The 23,263-nt window shown below is 40.4% G+C and overlaps 1 protein-coding gene across 21 annotated transcripts in view; it reads right to left on the bottom strand.

Moving 5' to 3' along the window:
* Positions 1 to 23,058, bottom strand: part of DCUN1D4 (defective in cullin neddylation 1 domain containing 4) — a 52,950-nt gene extending 29,892 nt beyond the window's left edge. The window contains exons 1-7 of one of the 21 annotated variants that reach the window (XM_048049981.2): positions 22,904 to 23,028; positions 16,277 to 16,389; positions 14,433 to 14,503; positions 13,928 to 14,112; positions 13,453 to 13,492; positions 7,389 to 7,418; positions 5,938 to 6,052 (exon numbers count right to left, since the gene is read on the bottom strand). In XM_048049981.2, the coding sequence (XP_047905938.1) occupies positions 5,938 to 6,008 (71 nt within the window). In that variant the 5' untranslated portion in view covers positions 6,009 to 6,052; positions 7,389 to 7,418; positions 13,453 to 13,492; ... (2 more) ...; positions 16,277 to 16,389; positions 22,904 to 23,028. Of the gene's footprint in view, positions 1 to 5,937; positions 6,053 to 7,388; positions 7,419 to 9,502; positions 9,651 to 13,452; positions 13,493 to 13,927; positions 14,113 to 14,432; positions 14,504 to 16,276; positions 16,390 to 22,272; positions 22,425 to 22,903 lie in introns of those variants that run through there. The other 20 variants (XM_048049983.2, XM_048049973.2, XM_066995853.1 and 17 more) reach the window with 20 other exon arrangements.
* Between the last annotated feature and the right edge of the window lie 205 nt (positions 23,059 to 23,263).

The raw sequence follows: 23,263 nt of genomic DNA, 5'->3' as shown, positions 1-23,263 counted from the left end.
TACAAACTGCCAGAGTGCACAGGGTAGATGTCTGAATACTTTGTGAGCACCAAACATCTACTGAACAGATCTGAGGGTTTAAACAGCAAGTCCTCAGTGGCTCACAGCTGTCTCCAGATGCCCAGCACCAGTACCTTCAAAGAGGCATGACGGTTACATTGACGACACTACAGTTTGGTAACTTGCTTATGCACTGATGGTCCATAAGAGAAACCTGGAGAATTTCAGTCACAAACCAGAAGTGAACGAACTAACTGCTCAAGTATACACTGATATCAGTGTATACTTGACTGTTTTGTGTGAAAGAGAGAAAATACGTACTTAGAGAAAAGGTCAAGATGACCCAGGACTTGGAGACATCTAAAGGATGATTAACTGAGGAACTGCTCATCAGGAAGACCATTATATTGACATTTTTGAGGGAAACATCCTGACTTAACGTGTCACCAATCAACCTAACCTGAGTAGGTGGCTAAAAAACAAAGATTAGGAGTATTCTAATGTGAAGTATCCATGCAGTATCCACATTATAATAGTAAAAATCACATCCCTGGGATGGGAGAACTCAGACCAACAAGGGACCCTTCCTCTCTGAGAATAGGCAGAATGATTCTGTCACGTCAGCTAATTAGGTAGCCAACTGGAGGCTAGGGGGTTGCACAAACACATAAATGTAGTGATAAGGGATTGTATAAGTAGTAGCACAGGTAATCCTTAGGGTGCCAGCTTTGCAGGAAACCACCTGGTTACTCAGACTTGTGCAGTTCTGATATAAACAATATCTCAATATAATGTGTGGATTGCCTTACTGCACACCGGGCAAGGAATCCAAACTTTTTAAAATCAGACACCAACCTCATAGCTGACTCCTAACACTCATTTCTTAACTTATTTTTGAACTATTCTTATCAGCTATGGAATTGCAATGTCCCTGCAATAAAGATGAGGCGTTCATTTTATAAGTCAAAGTGCGATGTTTATGCTGAAACAAAATAATACAAAACCTGAGTATCTAGGTCTGTCACATTTCTTTCAACAGATGATCATTCACGTCTTTTCAAGATTATTTTCCTCTTTATTTACCAGATTTGGTGGGAAAGCAAAAGCATGAAGATTCCACCTAGCTATTATGGGGTGACTAGACCCCATCTTAAGAGTTCATGGATACTTCCAGCAAAAAGAACAAGCGGTAATTCTCTTCAGTCTATTACAGTTGAATCCACTCCTGCTCTGAGCAAGCTTCAACTGTACTGGAATTTGTTAGAGCTCCACCTACCACAGCAGCAGTCCTGGGCTGTGTGGCTCCAAAATATTCAAAATGAGATCAGTGAAAGCATGAAGCTTAGGTCATACAAAACATTCTCTTGATTGTGGAATCTGGTCATTAGCTTATTTTAAAAAGAGGAAAAATAAATAATGGTATCCCCTCATGAAGACTTACACCCTGCTCATTTCAGATGTCCGGTTTCCTGAACGAAAATACTAACAAGTTTACCAACAGCAGCTTTGCTGGACTGCTTTGTTTCTATGCAACCAGAACTTAACCTCCTTTTAAGCTTTGCGCTGCCTAACTAGTTGCTTTCAGATTAGTTATTTTTTGAAAGATGTAAACTTTTGATTGAAGAAGATGCCCCCTATTACTTTCATTAATTGTAATTAAGCTATTTTAAAGTTTTGGTTGAGAATTTTCATCCATGCAAGAAAATGAAAGGATTTTTTTTAAGCTTAATTTATTCACAATAACAATTTTAGCAATAGTTTCATAAATACCATAGTAGAATCAAGTAAAAGAAGAGATTCTAACTACTTGCAAGGTACAACAAAGACTGTCTAAAGCAACTTGCAGGACAAATACACTTGACTGGTAAATTTCATGCAATGTCTTATCCCTCCCTACATAAAGGCTCACAATCATCTCTGAACATTTTAACTAATGTTTTGAACTTAATGAGGCTCACTTAAAAAACAGTATAACAGCATATGTACTGACAAACTTCCAGTTAAGTTTCTTCATAACTATTAAGTCAACTTCACTGAAAAGGTATAGAAAAACAAATTACATCTGTGCCTACTTGAAAACATCTGCTTCACGGAATAAGGTCTAGACATCCGTGACAGTAGGTAACACTGGCTGCCTGCATGGCAAGCCAGTAGGTAAATGACAGAGGAACAAAGAAGCCTCTCAATACCAAAGGTTTTGAAAACTTCCAAGGTTAGTATGCTCCTATTTTAGTTTCCCATATTAATAATATTGCGTTGACTGTGTTTTCAAAGCTTCAGTTTTTCACTATAGAGTATGGGGCTGATAACTCAAATTTGTTTTTCATATTACTATGTCTTTATGTGATCCACACACACATCCAGGACGTATTAGACCTGTAGACCTAATTGCTTGAAGACATAGCTTTCAAGGAAGCAGATATACTTCCCTGTTTTTCATCACTGTACAGTCCAAATACCCATGACTGTCAGATTTTTCCCCTCAGCATGACTCTGGAGTAAAGAGTAGAATTATTTTCTTTTTAGATTAGACTATTGGAAAGAAGACATTATGTTCCAAGGCTCATTTTTCCCAAAACCTAATCTTTGGCATAACAGATACACAGAAATATACTCCTACCTAGCAACTATCTTCAGATGAAACTTGTTTTTACCTTTTCTATGACCTTTAACACAATGATGGAAGAATGACATACAGAATATAGATTCGTAAGTCCAATTTGAGAATACCCCAGATTGTGAGAGCTGTAAGAACAATAAGGTCAAGACTGTCAAACCAAGAGGGAAATACAAATCAAGTCATTATTTTCTGGTGTGTGCTGAACTGTCTACTTCTAATATCGTTCTCTACAACAAGATGAATCTCACTGTGATCCAGAGGTAAACACACCGAGTTATTTTCACTATACATCATCTGGCAAAAAAATCCCTCCCACTCAAATACTACATTCATGGTTCAAGGTGAAAATAATAATAGAATCCAGGCTCTTATTGTGTACGGGTAGGATGCTAAAGAACAACAGGATCTTTGTTTTTTCGTAAGTAGTCTATGCACGAAATCAGCACTCCAAAATAACTTCACTAACATCTAGATTTGTTCCTATAAATACTTTCCTCAATAGCCAGCATCATTATTCCACTAATCATTTCAAGATGAGGCTGTAACAGCCTGGAATTGAGAGTGAAGACTATTACAAGCTCTCCGTTACCATATGTATTTAGGGTTTGTAAGTTTAAAGAGGCTTTAGAAATCTTCTTCTCCTTCAGCACAGAGCTCTGCTGAAATAAGCTTTCTGGAAAGAATAAATAACTCGAAAATATTACTATCAGTATTCCATAATTGAAGTGATGATAGGAACACAAACAGTGAAAACTGAAAATATCATCCAACAAAACCATCCATGTAAGGATTAATTTTTTTTTTTTTGTACAGACAAACCAGGAGAAATCATCAACATTTGGTCTCCTCTGTGATGACACCCTTAATGATGACACTCCTTTGATAACCTGCAGAGTACTACCCAACATTTCCACACTGAAAGCAAACTGATGAACAATTACTGTATTTGTTAACATTCCTCCTCTCTGAGCTGGCCACAACTCAGAAACATACAAAACATGGATCATTCCACAAACATTTGAAGTCACCCCTCTGTTTGGAAGTGCTGTCTCTCCTTCAGAGCACACTTTTTGTTTTTCATTGAAAGCAGACATTCAAGAACAGACTCCGACTACCTTTTTTTTGCTTCACAATACAGATTCTACACAGGCTAATGTCCCTTGGAGAGAGACATGAGTTACCTGTATGCAGCTTCTGGGAAGTCTGCCTCTAAAATGGCAGCAGTGGTAAAGAAATGAGCCCAGAAGCCCTTTATTCCATACACTGGCACTGCACTACCCCATACTGGTTATATTACATACAGCATTCTCTGTGCATCATGTCAGAGGAAACGGCTTTGCAAATAGTTAGGTCTACAAGAGCATACTGCTGTACAGGTTCCTGATTCCAAACAGATTTCTGCTTAACACACTTGGGATGTCCAACCTTGAAAGATTGAACAGAACAGGCATGAGCTCTGTCTAAAAGGCATGGAAGCAAAGGATGGCTTGCTCGTTGTCTAACCTGTTCACAGGTTACAGGGGCATAAAGCAAATTTGAAGAAATCCTTCCTTGAAAGAAAAATATAGTTCTAAGACTAAGCTGAATATGCAGGAAATGAGTTCATATTGCCAGTCATGATGAAATTCAAACTATTTTCTTGAAAACCAAAACGAAAGGAAGCTTAAACAGAGGGATGCTGAGGAAGCCCTAAAACCTTAGAAGTTACGAAGGAATACAAGAATTGGAACCACATCTGGGAGAGATGTTCCCCTGTGGCCCATGGTTGTTAAATCTGGTTTCACCTCCACTTCTAAAAGCAGATTAAGGTTTTTCCCTTAAGAAAACTTCAGATGGCAGTAGAATGAAGACCAGATGCATTAGTTACAAAAAATACTTCAAATTATGCTTTCAAAAAGCTCTTAATGATTTTATGTAGTATTGACAGAGTACAAAATCAGCTTCTCATTGTTTTCTTACAGATCAGTATCTCTTACTACAGACAACCTTACCTTCTAGGGGCTTTGGCTTGTCTTGTTTTATTATCAAGGTCTTAGCAAAGGGACATAGATTTAATTTTTGTAAACCTCTCTACATAGATTCTAGAAACATTATTTTCACTTTTAACATTTCTCAAAAGCAGAAAAAAATATTAAGAACATGTACTGCTTTTTCGCTCTTGCTAGTTTTACATATGCAAAGTAACGAAAGGGAAAGTTGAAATCTTTCTTCTGCTCCAACAGATCAATTAATAAATACCAGTGCAGCTACAGTTGTGCAACCTTATTAAACACAATGGAATTATAGAGGCATAACCAGAGGCTTAATTTGTCTACCAGCATTGTAATTACTCATGCTAGTGAATGAAAAGGAAAGTACACAGCCTCACTTCTGGCTGACAGGAGAGAAATGCGTCTTTCTGCCTATCTACTTGTTATGGAAGCTTGTGTTTTCCGAGGCACCTGCAATACTGAACGTAATAGAGCTCATTGCTCGCTGGCTTATGCAGTGGCAACCAAACCTTCTGGTTGCATACATCACTTTTCAACATCAGGACACTTGTACATACTAGAGCCCCCCTGCCAGCACGTGATGGCACCTGTCATGAAGGAGCGCACCGTCCTGTACTCCCACAAGTTCTGAATTTAGTGCACGTAAGTAACGGCTGCATCTTGCTCACAAGGAGCACACTCAATGGGCGCTGCATAATTGAGGCTGACTGAACATACACAGAAAATACACCATTTCCAGAAGCGCAGCACCTATGCCACAGAGCACACTGGTCGTGCACACAGAACCCACTTGCACTGCTCAGAAGGAAGCTGAGCAGCACCACCTCAATCCCCACTCGGCCATCAGCTATCACCCTGCACGGCAGTCTTCACCTCTCCCTTGCATGATCAGCATAAAACCAACATGAGAGGGACAGACTAGCAGAACTTCAGGTTAGAACTGTGGCTGCAAAGGGGCTAGAGTTACATTCGCTTTTCTGACAGGCTATAGATTGAGAATGCCCCATCTAGATCTTATGGCACATATAGAGGAAGATATTACTGCATCCCTTGGAAGTCTTTGAAAAGCAAGCACATCTATTTTGATGGCTGGCAAACAAGAGCAGAAGTTCTCTACAAGCTTTTTGTATGACTAGAAAAAGCTAAGGAGCAAACTGAACCTAGATGTACTTATTAATATCCCATAGTTTAATCACAGGCCGTGGTTCCATATCAAGAAACCAATTAAATTTGAATACCATTTCCATTAGTATTTCAAAACATGATCATATCAGCTATTCATTTTTAGATATTCCACCAGTCTTAGCCCATGATAAGATGACATACCCATCATGTCTACTTTTCTTAGCAGATAAATCATCTCCTGCTGCAGGTCTCCTCTTTTTCCTTGGAGGCATCACTTTACTAAAGCAGTCTGATGAACTGCAAGACCGGAGACTTCCTACAGAGGGAATTAAAAACACCAGTACAAGAAATGAAACTGTTGCAGACCAGATAAACTGCGTCCACTAATAGGCATATTACAAAGGAAAGGAAAGGGAGGAAATTAGTGGATTTAAAATACAAAATACATGGTCCCCTTTCCAGAGCAAAATCTGTTTTACATGGTGTTCTATGATCAGATTTCAGTTAAAGTCAGTACTATGCCAAAATATATATTTATGCTAATGCTATAACAAAAAGCAAGAACTAAGACTACCCTGAAGAACTACTTCAGTCTTCAGTCCAATTTTTTGAAATTAATTCAAATCAGAACTTCTGAGAGTTGTTCATTATTTTCTTAAATACAGACATGACCCAAAAACTAGAGCAGCGTACCTCTAGAAAACATAACCTTTTAATTTTAAGCCCCAAGTTTTCTTTGTTATACAGAGAGCAAGGGGAAAGGAAGGTTTGTTCATTTCTTCATTTGTTTGATTGATTTGTTTTTGGTGAGGGAGGCTGGTTTTTGTTGCGTGATTTGTTTTTTGTTTTGTTAGTTTTGAAAAGAGACACATGACAACCACAAGTGGAAAAAAAAGTAGCTGTATCATTTGGATTTGGTTGGATCAGATAGTTCTCAAACAGCGAGGAGTTCCAAAAGTAGGAAACTGCCATTTTAAAACACTGGTGACAGTCAAGTGGCAGTCCTTCACTCCCGTTCTCCCAGCTGCATATTCCTATTTCTTCCTTTTGTCAGCATCAGTGCGCTAATCCAGCTCACCAAACCTGTAAATAATTAACCCAAGCAAAAACAAAATAAAACAAGCAAAAAAAGAAAAGTATAATCCCTTCTGTGCATTAGCACAACGAAGAGCACAGGATCAGCCCTTTTGACCACAGCAAGGTGCCTAACTGTCTCTGCTGCATCATGAAAGCAACAGGCTAACACTCCAGGCAGAATTTTGTCCTGCTTTCATATACTGAAGACCATATGGACACCCGAGAAAGGTATGCGTAAGAGCAGCTCAACGAGCTATCAAAGCTCTAAGTGTTATGCAGAGAATTTTAAAAGGAAAGGAAGGGAGAGGTAAGGTATAAAAATCCAGACACAAAGCAATGCCAAAGAAACTTGCAAGAAAATATGAAGAAATACAGCATGCCTAGGCTGCCTTCTCTTAGCTTCAACAGCATCCAAAGTTTAGCTATGCTTTATTAAGATGTTCACAAAAATCTTTTATTTTGAATCACAGCACAGAAGCAAGCAAAAACATTTTTACTGCTTTTTGACACCAAGGAAACAGACTGAAACCAGAGGCCCAATTCCCAACAAATACTAACAGCAATCTTATGCTTACCTATTCTTCGTATCTTTGAAAGTCTCTCTCCTGTTATAGGAGAAACACATGTAAGGAACCTTACAGCCCCACAGGCCTTAAAATACTCTAATGTACTAAAGTACTCTACATGTACTTTATTCTAAACATGCACTGAAACTATTATGCATATAAAAGTAAGGATTTTTCTAGTGTTAGGCAAGATGTTCAAACCAATTATTAACATTAACTAACTTGGTTTCAGCTAATAAGGTTTTGCACTTAGTATGCCTTCTTTGATCTTACCTTTATAATCTTTTTTATTAAGAACAGTTAATCTCTCCAGTTCAAAAAACACTCTTTCCAGTTCAAAAATTCTTCCTATACATTTTTTTTTAATTATTTTCTTCCCCTCTTTTTTACTAAAGCTCCCCCCATAATAGCACCCTCCCAGGAAAGTACGTCCATAACTACACTATCTTTTCAAAAGAAAGCTTTAAGAGTACTATGCATTGATAATATCATTTAACTAGTTATAAAAAAGCTTCCCAGCATTATACCCATAAACTCCTACCATATGAAAACATAACAATGGCTGTGTCAGAAGAATACACTTCTAGAAGCACTGTCCAGAATATCTAACAAAAGGATATTAACAATAATATTCATCTTCTCAAAAAACCAGACGTAGTTGAAATAGGTAAACGAGATTATCAAACATTCATAGGATGCCCCAAACATTTGACTACCCAGATTAAAGAAACTAAGGAACCTGATCTGCTGAATGTTACCTGTTCCATCTCATTATGCCTGCAAATTAATGATACCACAAAACTGTATTCCCATAAATCACTCTAAGCATGATGCTTTATGGCTTTTTAAATCACATTTTCAATCTTGCAGTAAGTATTTATTTGAAAACCTATACAAACTAAAAACACTTAAGACAACAACAGAACTTAACAGATGGCTAAAGACAGCCAACAGATTCAGATCTATGAACAAAACCCAGACACAAACTAAACTTAATAAATGATAATATGTGCTAACGAACACATTATTTTGAAAAATATGTATGTACGTGAGTACTTGGAAGACAACCTGTAACCATCTCACTCCTTTGACAACAATTTGATTTTTAAATGCCTTTCTATTAAAAAAACTATTATGATGGCCACAGGCATTGGATGCTGGTAAAACATAACAAAAAACACCAAACCAAACCCTCTAGGGTTTTCCTGTTTACTCCCACTAATGCTTGTTATTTGATTGGGAAAAGAAATATGCAAGGCTTCTGTGAAAAGAGATGCAAAGCAAAAGATGAAAATAAATAAACGTTACAGAATGGGACGATCATTTTGTCAGCTCTGCAACCCCAAACAAACCAAAAAAATAATCCAAGAATTCCTGTTTGAAGTCCCTTTCTCATTAAATAATAGGACAGTTTTAGGAAGATTGCCAAACTTGATATAAAAGCTTAAAGTGAGAATAGAATTCATCATACCCCAATTTCTCCAATGACTCATACAAAAAAACTTATAGCCTTTCTTGGTTTGAATGTATCTAGTTGCAGTTCTCAAACTGACAGAAAAGGGAAGAAAAGAGAGAGCTCAGAAATTGGTAAGCGGCTATTAAAAACGTATGTGTACACACACAGACACCAGGTGGACAAACATATTGACTGCACTTGCTTTCAGAGGTTTAACAACTTATTAACTGAGTTTTGGACCAAATCTTCACTACGTTTTAGCTGTTCAATGATCTATTAACTACTAAGAACACCAGTACAAGAACATTACTTGAGCAATATATACTTCTGTTACCAGAATCAGTATATTGAATTTGAAGGGTAGTTATAGTTTCCTTGTAATAATTTCTGGAAGGTGAACAGAGCAGGATATTTCTGTTACCCCCATCTAATGCTAAAAACTATCTGAGTTTGGGTTTGTTTCAATTCCTGCAATTTCTTATTTTACAGCATAACTCACTAAGTAACGTTAATATTAACCTTTTCCACACAGACCTGTCTAATTCTAAACATAAATTCAAGGTCTAGCTTTTTGCAGCTAATTTCACTTCTCACAGGCCTAATCATCTGCAAATGCACATGCAGCTCCCTCTGACTTCATGCAAAGTTTGACAGGAACTTTACTTACCGAGCGCAGCTTCTCTGATGTGATTATCTTCAAAGTTTCTTACTCCTGGGTCTCAACTCAAGATTGGCAGAACCCTCCTAGTTCTCACTGTTTTTTTGACACTTGAAGCTAGCATTTGCAAGGTAGAGCCTCCAAATGGCTGCTGAATAAGCCACCATCAGCCAAAAGCCTGCCGAGTATAAATGTTGTTTGCCAAACGTTCTATTCAGTACTTCCAAATTTGCAGGAGACGATTTACAGGAAACAAAGGGAAATATCAACTCAAGAGCCAAAATCCACCCCAAGAAATTTAAAACAATGCGCAGGATAAGCACCGCAGGGAGGGACACTCTTAGAACAGCAACAAAACCAAAATAAGCAAAAAAGAAAAAACAGTGGTCAATAAAAACGAATTCTACAAGCTATGTCCCTATCGCAGTGATTTACTGCCATAATTTTCACCTTCTTTCTAGGTAACGCCTGTGAATCCTCCTGCTCTTCTGATGTTTAAGTAGATGGATGTTTCAAAAGAAAAATAATAAACTGTGAATGCTGAAGCAATTGGAGAAATACAGCTGCTCATTTAATGATGCAAAAAGACCGCCACAAACACAGTTAACAGTCATTATTTTTTCAGATACAAGATGAGAAAAAAAACTAAGATACTCATCAAAGCATCAAACAATTTGCAATCTTCTTGTAAAAGCAGGTATACAGGAAAAATGCTCTTCTCCGTCTTGAATTCCAGACTACAGAATTGTTTTGGACTCGAGAATTTTATTTAAACCAACTAAAAAGAGTAGTGGCAAAATAATCTCCCTGCCACTCTGTCCCAAGCTTCAAGAAAACCAATGAAACCTTGTTTTTGTTGAAGACATTACCTCCTTATGTTAAACCAGCCAGGTGACAACAGGATACGTACCTTTACTTTTCAAGACATTGTAGTCTGGATAGGCAAGCAAGTTACAATTTAATAATCAAATCATTATTAATGTAAGCTATTGAAAAGCTGCTAATTTTGTAGTCATGACAAAAATGACTTATTTCAAATTCAAGAATGAGTTTTCCAAGTCAATATATATATAAAGTAGGAAAAAACTGTTTAATGAATGCTTGTAATTCTTACCCTTACTAACAGCTGATAAAGTCCCACGACACATTTACAGTCTTATTTTTTCAGATGTATACAAACACACTGAATGCTAACACATTGGAGTGTAATTAGAGCAGGTGACACGTATTTTGAAGTGAGGTCCATGTTAGTTCCCAAATTACCGAAGGAATTTTGAAAATTCCATCATCTAGCTCTTAGATATCTAAGTTCTCGTTCCAGGAAAAGAAATACTAATACTTAGAAGAGCAGTAATTGTCCAAAGTAATTTAGATGTCTGGTACATTTATTGTTAGTTCAGAAACAACTGCTTTACAATAAATGTAATAAGCATTTAAAGTTCATTATAAATGTTAACCTAAAATTGAAATACTCAGTTTTTCTAAATAGCTTTTAGAAGCCTGAACCCAATTTAGATGTGTATTAAGTCATTCCCAAAACAGGGCCCCCACTGTAATAATGTTAACCAGGATACATGTCAGGAAAAGCATAGTAATCTCTAAGGATAAGGCTTGCTCCAAAAGACTCAAAGCGTGAAAAAAAAATCTCAAAAAACAAAAATCACCTCTAGATCAGTTTGATAACACCCAAGGAATGTTTTGCAGACCTAACGTGACTGCCAAATGAGTTCTGGATGGAAAACCTCAAATAAATACACAGCATCTATTCACTACTGTAAAGTCTGTAACAAAACAAATAGGTCTTGACAGTTCTTATTGGAGAACAGAAATTATTAAAATTTAAGTACATCAAAATCAAAGAATTTGTGAAGGTAACCTTTTTTCTTTTTTTCTTTTTTCTTTTTTCTTTTTTTTTTAAGATTTACATAAGACTCCTGGGTAAGATGTTTCAGAATTGTCAAGTCCCATGTGAAATGGACATGAGATGTCACTGCACTATATTCACAATGGCCATGACCTCCCCCTGCATGTCTATTTGTCCTCGTACAAGGGAAACCAAATGCGGATTTCAACTAACTCAGGGCTAGAAGTTATGCATACGCTGGGGCTTCATCTTTTTCTAAAAGGAGATATAAAACAGGGCAGAAGCATAAAAAACACTGGAATGAAATCTAAAGATGTTCTCATTTGTAGAGCAACCTCTATTTTCAACTCTCATTTCATACTTCCTTCCTGGTTTTAAAGGTTTTTTCATAGCTACTGTAAAAAAATAAGTTCTTTCCTAGGGTTTTTTGCCCAAACTCATTCAATGAACACGCTCAAGCTTTTGAAACAGCTTAATTCAAACAAACGCAAGTAATAGGATAACCACAAATGTCAGAATAAAGCATTTCATCAAAATCAACAACATGCTCAAACACCTTCCAAGAGAGATGGTGAGAGCTCTGAGGCTGATTTCTTACACTAACCTTTTGCAATAGAAGCGCCAAGCAAGAGAGAGGACAAATTCCAAATACATTAAGCACACCTACTCTTATTGATTAGTGACAGAATGTGACTGCCTTGAGACCAATACCTCACGCTTCACAACAGCTATTTGTGATCAAAAGTAAACAAAGATTATAGAATGTATTTTTAAACACAAAATCAGGATGTATCTGTGTTTAGTTCAAGCACCTAGGTCACCATGGGGAAAACTGCACGTCTCCATCAGGAGATGGGAGAGGACATCAGTTCTAACAAACAGACAGTAAAAGGGCTGTCTGGAACTAGCTGCCTCAGCCTCTTCTGATGAGGTTTTACGTGAGGAACTAATTTCAAATATGAAACCACTAAGGACACTGACAGAAAATATTTGATAGAAGCCTTTTACAGACAGGGTAAGACAGTGCAACTATGAAATAAAGTCACCTGTTGCAGTATGGAGGACGGTATACAAGCCCCAAGTGAGCTCTTTAAGATCCCAAACAACTCAGTCCTATGCAACTCTTCTCATTGCTCTAGGCTATGAGTGTGCTAAATTTATGATGTCGTCCCAGAAATCTCCAGGAGGAGCTGACAGCTCTCTCCACTCTCCTAAGTGCTCAGGGTAACATCAGCACACATAGCCAGCACCTCAGGATAGAGAACAACTTGGAGGCAGATGGTAGGACAGACATGGCCACTTTTAAAGAACTGTTGTGCTGAATGATCAGGGCTTGAAGCCAACAAGTTATTTTCCTTCCTCCTTAGGTATCAAGCCTGAAACACAGAAAGGAATGAAGAAAAAGAAATCAAGGCAGATGCTAGCTCATAAGGAACAAGCACAAAAGAAGGCAACAAATGCTGCAAGTTATCAAGCCGCAAAGCTCAAATGCTGGTGAAGAAGACTTGGCTGCAAGCGAGTACCACGCACCTGAAATGAAGGCCTCAAAAATGATGACATTTTATAGAACCGAAAATAAATTTGGAACTAAGAAATAGCCCTTAGACATATATTGAAAAATCTGCACAAGAACCAGGAAAATGTTCCCTCCAGCAAAATGACTCGAAAAAAAAGATTGGGCTGTTTGGAGCACAGCATTTAAACTCGGTCACAGGCAACACAATAACCGCAAGAGTTCTTGCTTCTGCTCTGTTCTCACTGATGCTCTTTCAAGAGTCAAAACACTGTAAGAACACGGATATTCTGCTAGTCTAATGGGTTGAGTCCAAGGAGTGAGAGAAATTTTTCATAAAGTCTTCTAAAGAACTCACACAGAAATAGTAAAATGACACACTGCTGAAACCTACATGAGCTCTTCACAAGTGAAGAAATTGAAAGCATGTACATTTATTTTGAAGAAAAATTTTTAAAAAGGCAGTTGCTTTCTAGAACTCCCTTAGCTTCCTAAAATTTCAGTTTCAATGTTAGAGAAACTTATTTCACAAAGCACGATTACATTGTTCTGGTCTATTTCTACTACGTCCCTATTAAATACCTGTCTGGTGATCGTCTTGACCAACGTCCTCTGTCAGATTCTGTAAGAGAAGAGGAATGATACAGTTAAACAAGATAGCGACCTTCATCGATCAGTAATGCTTTTAACCTTTACTTGATTTTGATATTCAACTTCATTATTTAAGGAACATCTAGCTAAAACTGCAGAGGCTTTGTGTTTTGGATTTGCATTTATCTAAAAAAATTACCCCTTCAAATTTATCTAAGAAATTCAAGGATAGTCTGTAAGTCATTTGAAAAGTATCTTGAAATATTTTTTAAATCAAAAACAAACTATGCTTGAAGAGTGGAAGTAACTATCCACTGAATGGGGAACTTTACAGTGCTGTTCTAAACAATTCCATTTAAGTCAAATTTAGCATTTACCACAGAAGTGGCTTTGCTTAAGGATAAACGCCCATACCTGTTCCCAAGAATACTGGTTAAAAACAACTGAAATCTTGGAAACAAATTACCCCCTTTTTAGGCAGTATCTTTTCCACCAAATTTGCAATGTATGAACAGAAGCAATATAGGCACTTCCAGATACGGTTGCAGTATAAGAAGTGTAAAAGCAGCAGGGATACTCTTCAAAAATTGTGTTTCACTCTTTGCATGGTTGCAAGAAGACAGCTCACTCATTCAATATTTTCCACAAGAACTGTAAGAAATTGGATAATGATGATTATCATCAGTATCTGATAGATCTAGGAAAACTCGGATTGAAAAAACCTTCTGAAATAAACAACTCTCTGTTGCAGTGAACGCTCCTCAAACTCCACTCTGACCCCTGGTGAATAATTTTTCAACTTTTACTAATGCTGCTAATCTCCTAATTCTTCTATTTGAAACCCACAGCCTCTCAGACAGAAAGGCAGTCATAGTTTTATAAGAAGTGTAATCATGCAATGATTTCAACCACAGAAACATTCTGGACCATAACCCTAGCTACTCCACAGAGAAAAAATGGCAAGTCATTACCAGCCTATTGAGGGTGTGGTAAATCTTGTGAATATTTGCCAGTGTTGATAGGTGAGAATTCAGTTGAAAATCTAGAGGGGAAGGAAAAAAAAAGTTTTAAATTGCCTGCTTTCCAGCTGTAGCAACCAAGGTCTTCGCATATTCTGGTAATTTAATAAAATCATCACAACACTATAAAACAAAGCCAACTCAATTCTCTTTCAGCATCAACATTTTCAACATCAAATGGAAATGAGCAAGTTAAATCTGCAGGAGATCCTACGTGCACATTGTTCTTATGGCATGGATGATTCCCAGCAAAACAGAACTATACTTAAGTACAAAATTATATTAAAGTTGAAAAATTTAAATATTTACAACTTTTGTCTTTAAAATCAGGTATCATTACACAGAGTTTCCATGCTTTTCGATCCTCTTCTTCCATCTATTCCAAAAACAGTTTAATTCTCACGCAACATTCTAAAATCACTAGTAAAAATACTTGTTTTTTTAAAGATAACAAACAAGTACTTGCCTCCATGCTCATTTCTTTGCAAAACTAAATTACTGGAATACACTTACACAGTTGAAACATGACTTTTGTATAACGAATCAAAAGTCACAACACAGCAGCTAAGACCGAAGACCAAAAAAAAAAAAAGAATCCTGACGCTTCATGAAAGAAGCCTTAACTTAGGCACTGACTTTGCTTCCATACTCCACAAATAAAACACTTGAGCTTGCTTTGGATGAAAAAAAAAGCAACAAACTAATTCTCTTCTATTCTTTTAAATCACCTATTTTTGCTAGAAATGTGCCAAGAACAAAACTAGAAAAGTAGTAATTCACAAAAAAGATCAACTTGGATCCACTCAGAGAGGATGCAAACCAGCAGGAATCTCAGAAGCTGGGCACAGACCAGCTGAGAGAGATACAAACTGCAAACTACTAGAAGATACTTCCCTTTAAACTGAAAGCAAACTAGCAACCCCACTAGAACTTGTGTTGAAAAGCACGCTGATTACACAGCCAGAGACATGTTCTGTGTGACAAGCACAGCCTCCCGAGCAAAATTCCCGTGTGTGCCCAGCGTCACTGCTACCAGCTGATGCACTGAAGCATCTTTACTGGGAAACATTGAGATTGGCTTTCCAATTTAAGATGCAAGTAAGGACAAAACTGTAATTCCCACATTTCCATCCAGAGCATTTTAAAAGAAGCTCTCAAAATACACTGGAGATGACCCAGAATCTATGGATAAACAATCTGCACTGGACCCGAGGGGACAGCATGGAGCTGGGACAAGGGAGGGTCAGGCTGGGTGTCAGGAGAAGGTGCTGCACCCAGAGGTGGTTGGGCACAGGGACAGGCTTCCTGGGGAGGTCGTCATGGCACCGAGCCTGCCGGAGTTCACAAAGCGTTTGGGCAATGCTCCCAGACACATGGGCTGATTTTTGGGTGGTCCTGTGTGGAGCTGGGTCCCAGCTGAGAATATTCTGTAACTTCATGAAATATCAAATCCCCCGAAAAGCAAAAAAACACCATTATAAATTTAAGAAGTGCATTTGAAGGAACTGCCTGCTGTAACCATTCTTGTAGCACACATCAGCATGGAATTCTCTCGTCAGGGTGAATTAAAAAATTTCTAAAGATACCTTTAGGCATCACATGAATCACATGTTGCATTTACTGTCTTATCTGGAAAGTCTCATTTCGGTAATAGCTGCCTACTTCTTAGCTTATTTTCCCCAATTCACCATCACAGCAAGACAATTTCTCTAAGTCAGATGTGCCAAAGATGGAATTTCACACTTTAGATGTACTTATAATCTATATCAAGACAAAAACAAGCCATATCTTCTTACCACGCCATGGTAGGAAGATCTTGCATCTTGAACAGGGCGCTACATTTTTTTCTGCATTAAGTGCTCAATTAAGTTCCATTTTTGCTAGTCAAACAATACTAAGCAGAACCGTTCTGCAAAAAGAAAAAAAACAACCCCCAGTTTCTTAGCCAGCCTTCAATCCAACAAAGGATTTTTTTTTTTAAAGGGGGGGGGGAATGGGAGGATTGGGGGAAGATGACCATTAAAGATTAAAATGTAATTTTAAAGTTTCCCTTGTCCAGCCTAAGACCTACAAAGAACACAGGTCTTTAGAGAAAGCAGTTACACCTGGAGCTAACAAGTTGAAAACACTGAGCAAATATTTTCTTCTAAATTAATACTAAATAATTTCAGATAGTACTTTTTAAAATATTTTTTCTATCATTTTTAAACTAGAATTATATAGACTAGTTATTGCCTTCGAAATAAAACATTCCTAGACGCTTCCAAACACATCGCCAATACCAGTGTATTTCTCGCCTCCACTGGAAATATCCTTACAATTTTAATCTGTTACTTCAAAAAACGTCACACAGTTGTGATGAGCTTAGAGGAGTTACACAGATATATTTTACAGCTCTTACACAACAAGCATCACACCTCAGTTCTGCACTGCCCGGTTACCCACATGAGCATTGAGGCTTCTAGAATGAAACCAGAGTCTCATGTTTTGTCTCTTCCGCACGGGAAGCTGGCAAAGTCAGGATGTTATCCGAAACAGAAAACAAGCTTCTTTTCCAGTTCCTGCTACAAAAGCAAAGGTGAGCAGCTGCCAATGAATTACCCAGTTAAATTACAGCTCAAGTCCCCTTCTGAGCCGCTCTCAGCCTTTGTTGTATGTGTATTGCAAGCAACGGCACACAAAGCATCCTATACCACTGAAAAGGCATACTTAGAGTAGAGTTTTTCAAGGAACAAGGGGTGAAAAATCCTTCCTCCCATACTCATCGAACACCATCTTGAGAATGAGCCATGGGGCAACGGCGCAGTCAACGCACCAGCCAGAGCCTGCTATCCCCTCAGGAAAACTCTCTGCTCAAACCCCAAACAGCGCACGGTGCTGCTGGCTCTGGTTTTATTCCTGCAGAGAAGGAAAAATCTTGACCTGGGACCAAAAGAAGGAAACCTGCCTGCTGCACAAACTCTGAGTAGAAGATATGTTGCGATGTTTCCCGAGGTACAAACTTCAAGAGGCGCACGTCAAACAGATCCGTCAACAAAAATGTATGTGCTTATTTTTCTTGCAGGTCTTAGCCTATCTTTAGCAAAGGCTGAAGCAATGGAAATTCCAAATTCTATTACATAGTTTGAAATAATCCACAATGTAACACCTAAGGAAAAATATATACATCTGAGTAAAACAATTCCAGTTCCACAGAAAACCAGAAAGGAAAGAAATGCCAGAACCAACCTAACACCACGGGACTTAAACCTGGTCCGCAGGTTAGCGCTACGAACAAGTACTGAACTCCAGGCTAGTCAATTAGCCCTAATAAGATACTAATTAAATGTAAACGTCAGCAAGTTTTAAAATAACCTTTAAAATACTTTAGTATTGAAATTTACACCACGGACCTGATGGGTACAGAGGGGCAAAAGCAGCAGCAGCTGGCTGGGCTCGTTTCCTCGGCAAACTAAGCTAAACATCGTTCTGCTCCCCTCAGCCAGACACACCTAGAAATGCAATGAACAAAAACCTCAAAATATCTGATATAAAAACCTCAATATGTACCTGAAGTATAAGCAAATGGCAGAGGTGAACGAAGCTGAATGCCCTAGTTTCCTATCTGAAATGACAAATTCAAACCTGTCAAGTCACATTTTTAGGAAAAAAGATGACCATGCTCTAATTTTTGTGTTGGCAAATTATTCACACGACACCACAAATGAATATCTAGAAAAAGAGTATTTCCAGCTACAAGCCTACCCACACCTTGACACGTACTTGCCTGACATCTCTAACTCAGTTCCTGCTGTCAGAATTATCACTTCCAAGCTCTGACAACCCCCAGCCCCTGGGCACGCGATTATCATCTCCTACAAAATTTGCAGTAGCACTAATGCAGGCCAGCAGCAGCCTCTCGAGTTTCCTTTAAAAGCTTCTAGATTATTTCGGCACATAGAAAACCTCTAGTAGCTGCACGTCTAAACAGTTAGTCTAAAAATATTATCCTAGACAGACGCAACACTTAAATGCTATAGATACAACTGCGCATTAAAAATTTACTGTGGAAGTCGTCGTAGGAGTAATTCTCATGACTGCAAGGATTTGTCTGACTCAGCACAAATACTGTAGTGTTTCTGTAAGCTTCTCAGAAAACAATTAGATAGAAACACATGCTAGGCAGATTCACTCCTGAAAATTAAAGTGGAATGTTTCTGCTTTTAGTTTTATTTAATATAAACAATCCTCGGCTTCAAATAACAGAACTGAAGGAAATTTGCAGTAGTGGGGGAAATAATACTTCAAAGCACTGTCTTCCTCACCAGTTTTAAATAAGCCTTACTTTTCCAAAAAAAGAATCACTTTGGCATCTCTCAACTCCACAATGTCACGCTCTGCACTCTGCTTACAGAATTATCCTAACAGTAATTGACTAATGAATTCTGGAGTTCAGATCTAAGCCTATGTTTGGTGAAAGCCTTCAGTACTTACATTCAGGAAGCAGAATCACTACACTCATTACTGAGCGTATTTTGTTTTAAAAGGAATGTGTGCCTCAGTTTTGCTTTCATTTACACAGAAGCACCACAACACCTCTAAAGGCAGAGATGCCCCAAGTGCAGTGCAGCGCAGGCAGCAGCTCGGAGCTGACCCCGCGCTCCTGTCAAAGCCAGGATTAAGAACTCATTTCCACCATCCCCAGCTGAATCCCCCCAGGCAGCGACACCCTGTACCACGGGCAGCCCGCAGAAGATGCATCTCTCCCCGTCCACCATGCCAGAGCAAGCAGGCAAGGAGAGGCAGAGAAAAAGGCTTAGGAAGCAGAGGAACATCCTTGCTTTGATGGGGTTGAACACAGGGCCTGGTTCAGTAAGAAAGTAGAGCTGAACTCCAGCCGCGGCTGGACCATGAGGGCCTCCAACGAACCCTATGGAGAAGTGGGGTGCCCGTCCTACTCGAGCCCAACAGGCGCCAGCCATTAGAGCTAGAGACGTGGTGCCTCCGGGTTTTTCTCCTGTGTGCACACCTGCCTACAGACCAGCACCGAGCTCACAGGTACTGCTGACACCAGCTGTATCCAAACCTGCACTTGCAAACTTGAGTATGTTTTCCAAATGCTACACCCTAAAACATTCTGAAGCAAAACAGAGCGCTGTAAGTAACTGGAATAAAGGCCCAGCAACAAAATGTGGCTGAAACGACAAGGTACTAAACCACACCTGAATTAAAATGTATCACTTCAATGTAAACCTTCCCTACCGCATTCGGTATTACCACGTCACCTGTCAGCCACGTTACCTGTAACAAAATATTTCAAAACGACTGCGTGCTACGCAGATACGGAACAGCATTAATGTTTTTTCCACAGGAAGAAATCCTTATTTTACCTAGGTGTTTGAATGTGTACCCTGACCCGAAGGCTTGTTTACAAAAAGAGCTACTGCAGATTAAAGTTCACTGAGAATTTTGGAGCAATTTAAGCAGTACAGAAGTTGCACAGCTACTATTTAGTTTGAATGTATTTCCATTTATCCTTGATTGACTTGGACCAAGTCAGGCCTATACCAACAGATACTCCTCAAAAACCCTGCACACTGCCTCATGTTTTGTGGCCTTTTTTTTTTTTTTGTAAGAAAAGAGACCTAGCACTGAGTGCATTTATGGTGCAATCTGTCTGTTGCTGATGCTGCAAATACCACCATTTGTGTACCCACTGAATGTATTTGATAAGCATTCCTAAGGGAGATTCCTGCGAGAACATAACAACGCCGGAATGACCCGCCACAGCTGGAAAAGAATGAGTAAAAGCAGTGGAAAATTAGAACCAATTTAAGCCTCCTTCTAAAGCATGTATTAACAAATCAAACAGCCCTTCAGTGATTTTGTGCTGCTGAGGTTGCGAACAGACATTCTTTCAGCCAAGATCGTGGACAGCTGAGTTACAAGGCGTTTCATACACAACCAGTTTTACACCCATTTGATGGGAAGTGCTCATCCAGCCTAACTCACTCTACCACCAAATTCATTTTGAGGAGCATCAGTGAGTTAATTTTGCATCACTGAGAGCGATGGCCCCAGAGTAGTTTGCCCGCAGCACTCTCAACTTCATGCCAGATTAGGTGGTGTTTGTCATCCTACAAAGGGCACAAAGCTAATAAAAACTTTGTATCCTGTATTCCAGCTGGTTCAGCAGAAATGCAACCCTGTCCAGATCCAGTGCGCACTGCCAGGGCATCCAGCACCACACGGCCCCGCTACGCATCGCGATGGAGCTGCAACAGCCTACAAACAGCCACGCCAGGCCCCAGCTGTTTGCTTCCCCTGGCTGCCAAAATTACAGATCCCACAGCTCTGCCCACAGCAGGGGCCACGGGCACATTCCCTAATCCACTGCAGGCAAAAATCTACCGCGTCACTTTAGTCACCGTAAGTAGAGGGCAAGAGCTAACCCAGATAAATTTGACTGACTGGATTAGAGGGTGCTCCCACAAGGCCCCTGACCAGAGGAGCACTGGAAGCAGGAATCTCATCGGCAGGAGCGAGCCCCTGCAGTAGGCAGAGTCCCAGGGTCTGTGCAGCCACGCATCTGCAACAAGTGGCACAGAAACGTGCCACGCCAGCTCGTTCCCGATGGCAAATTAAAGCCTTGTGGCCGTAACAACAATATGTATTTAAAAATAAAATACACATCACTGTGCAAACTGGGATGTGGCTTGTTGGTTGTTTTTTTAAACCGCTTTACGAGACAAAATGAGATATTGTATTTAATCTCAAACTTATAATTTTAAATAAAATGTTTTAGTTGGACAACATGAAAAAGCACTTCTCTGGGATTTGCAAGCAGGTACATTTAAAATAAGGCTTCTGCATGAAGCCCTTGTTAGTAGCATTACTCACTGTAGACAGAAATACACCATCACCATTAAGTGCTCTAATATTTAAATTGGATACAAGAGTTGCACGTATTTATGGGATGTATGTTATTTCCTAGCACTTCACTTCCCACAAAGCATTTTGCAGAAATCAAGCATGATTTCCTCTTCTGCTTCAAGATGCAAACAAAACCAGGACAAAATGCTTTGGAGGGGAAAAGAAAAGTCTTTGTTTTCTTATCTCCAAATCGATGGGGGGAAAAAAAAGTAAAGATACAGAATTAGTGACTCACCTAAAGTTAATACAAGTTACTCAGACAAAATCAAATTTAAATAAAGTGCTGAAACTGCACAAATAAAAACTCATCCTGGTACAAAAGAATAAAGAGAAGCAGTGAAAGGAAGACTGCTTACTTGCCTAACTCAGCGTACTGCATTCCTCGCAAACAGAAGGCATTTCTGTTTATTCTTATTGGAGTTGCAAGAAACTTCTAAGCAAACGTTTGCAATAGAGAAAAGGAAAGCTGTGCTTCTTATCCAATGTGAAAAAGCATTATGTTCAGTCTCAGAAAGAAAAAACAAATGAGCAAAAAACGTAACAACAGCTTACATTATAAGGGCAGAGACGGACCACAAGGAATGTTCTGCCACTTACCGTTGCAAGCATTTAATCAATGTGGAAAAAAAAATTACTGCTATGAATCTACCGATAACAAAGCAAGTTAGTTTAGGAAAACATTCCTTTTTAAAATACCACGTACAGCAGGCCACGAACTGCGTAGAATATATATATATACATGGAGGTGGAAGATCCATATACCCCAAGGGACATTTTGAAAGGGAAAGCAGTACCAGCTGCAGGATGAGGCAGTATTTTGTTGTTTCTTTTTTTTGCAGAGAAATTTAAAAAAATCAGTGTGTAGCCTTCACCACCCTACTTTAGGAAGCGTTGGAGGGCCGTAGGAGCAGCTCACACGCGTGTAACGGAGCCCTCCGGGTGTTTCCTGGGGCACGGCACCCCGCCGAGGCCCCCCAGAAAGCATTTTCTAGAAGGCCGGCCGGGCGCGAGGCGGTTATGGGGGCTCTAACGGCAGCCGTAGCCGCCGGCACGCCGCGCTCCCCCCCCCCCACACACACACAGAGCCCGGAGGAGCCGGGCCGCCCGCAGACGCGTCCCCACGACGCCCCGAGCGGCCCCCCCGCACCGAGCCAGGCCGGGCCCCCCGCTGTGAGCCGCGATCGCGCCCCAGCGCCCGCCGCCCCCAAGGCCCCCCCCGCGGGGCGCGCACCTCAGGGACGGGGGCGGGGAGCGCCGCCGCTGCGCCTGCTGGGAGTTGTAGTCCCGCGGCCCCTCCCCGCGCAGGGGGGCGGCGGCGGGCGGGACTCCACCTCCCACAATTCAGCGCGTTCTCCCCCCCCCCCCGAGGCTCTCCCCTCCCTCACGGCCCCCCCAGGCTGGGGGAGCTGCGTCACGGCCCCGCTCCCCTCACGGCCCCCCCCAGCCCCTGGCAGCCCCCCCGCGGCCGTGAGGGCGGCAGGAGGAGGAGGGGCGGCCCGGCCGCTACTCACTGACAGCGGCGCCATCCGAGTGCATTTTCGTGCAGCGCGCACGCACGGCCGGCCCGGCCCGGCCCGGCTCCCTCGGCCCCTCTCTCCCAATCGCACGGCACAAGCGCGGACGCCTCCCGGCCCCGCCCGCCGGCGGCGTCTATTGGCTGGCGCCGCCCGTGGAGGCCGCAGGTTGTGCCGTGCGATTGGGCCGAGCTGCTGTCAGTCTCCTCCCACCTCCCCCGGCCCGCTCCCGCAGTCCTATTGGACTCGAGCGTGGTCTAACCCCGCCTCCCTCCGCTCTGATTGGGCCTCACCGCTGCCACTCCTGGCCGGCCTTGAAAGCGCGTGCAGAGAACGCCACTTTGTGTCAGCCGCGCC

The sequence above is a fragment of the Anser cygnoides genome, chromosome 4 (genome assembly GCF_040182565.1).
Source record: "Anser cygnoides isolate HZ-2024a breed goose chromosome 4, Taihu_goose_T2T_genome, whole genome shotgun sequence".
Taxonomy (NCBI): Eukaryota; Metazoa; Chordata; class Aves; order Anseriformes; family Anatidae; genus Anser; species Anser cygnoides.
This window is presented reverse-complemented; position numbering and strand designations above follow the sequence as displayed.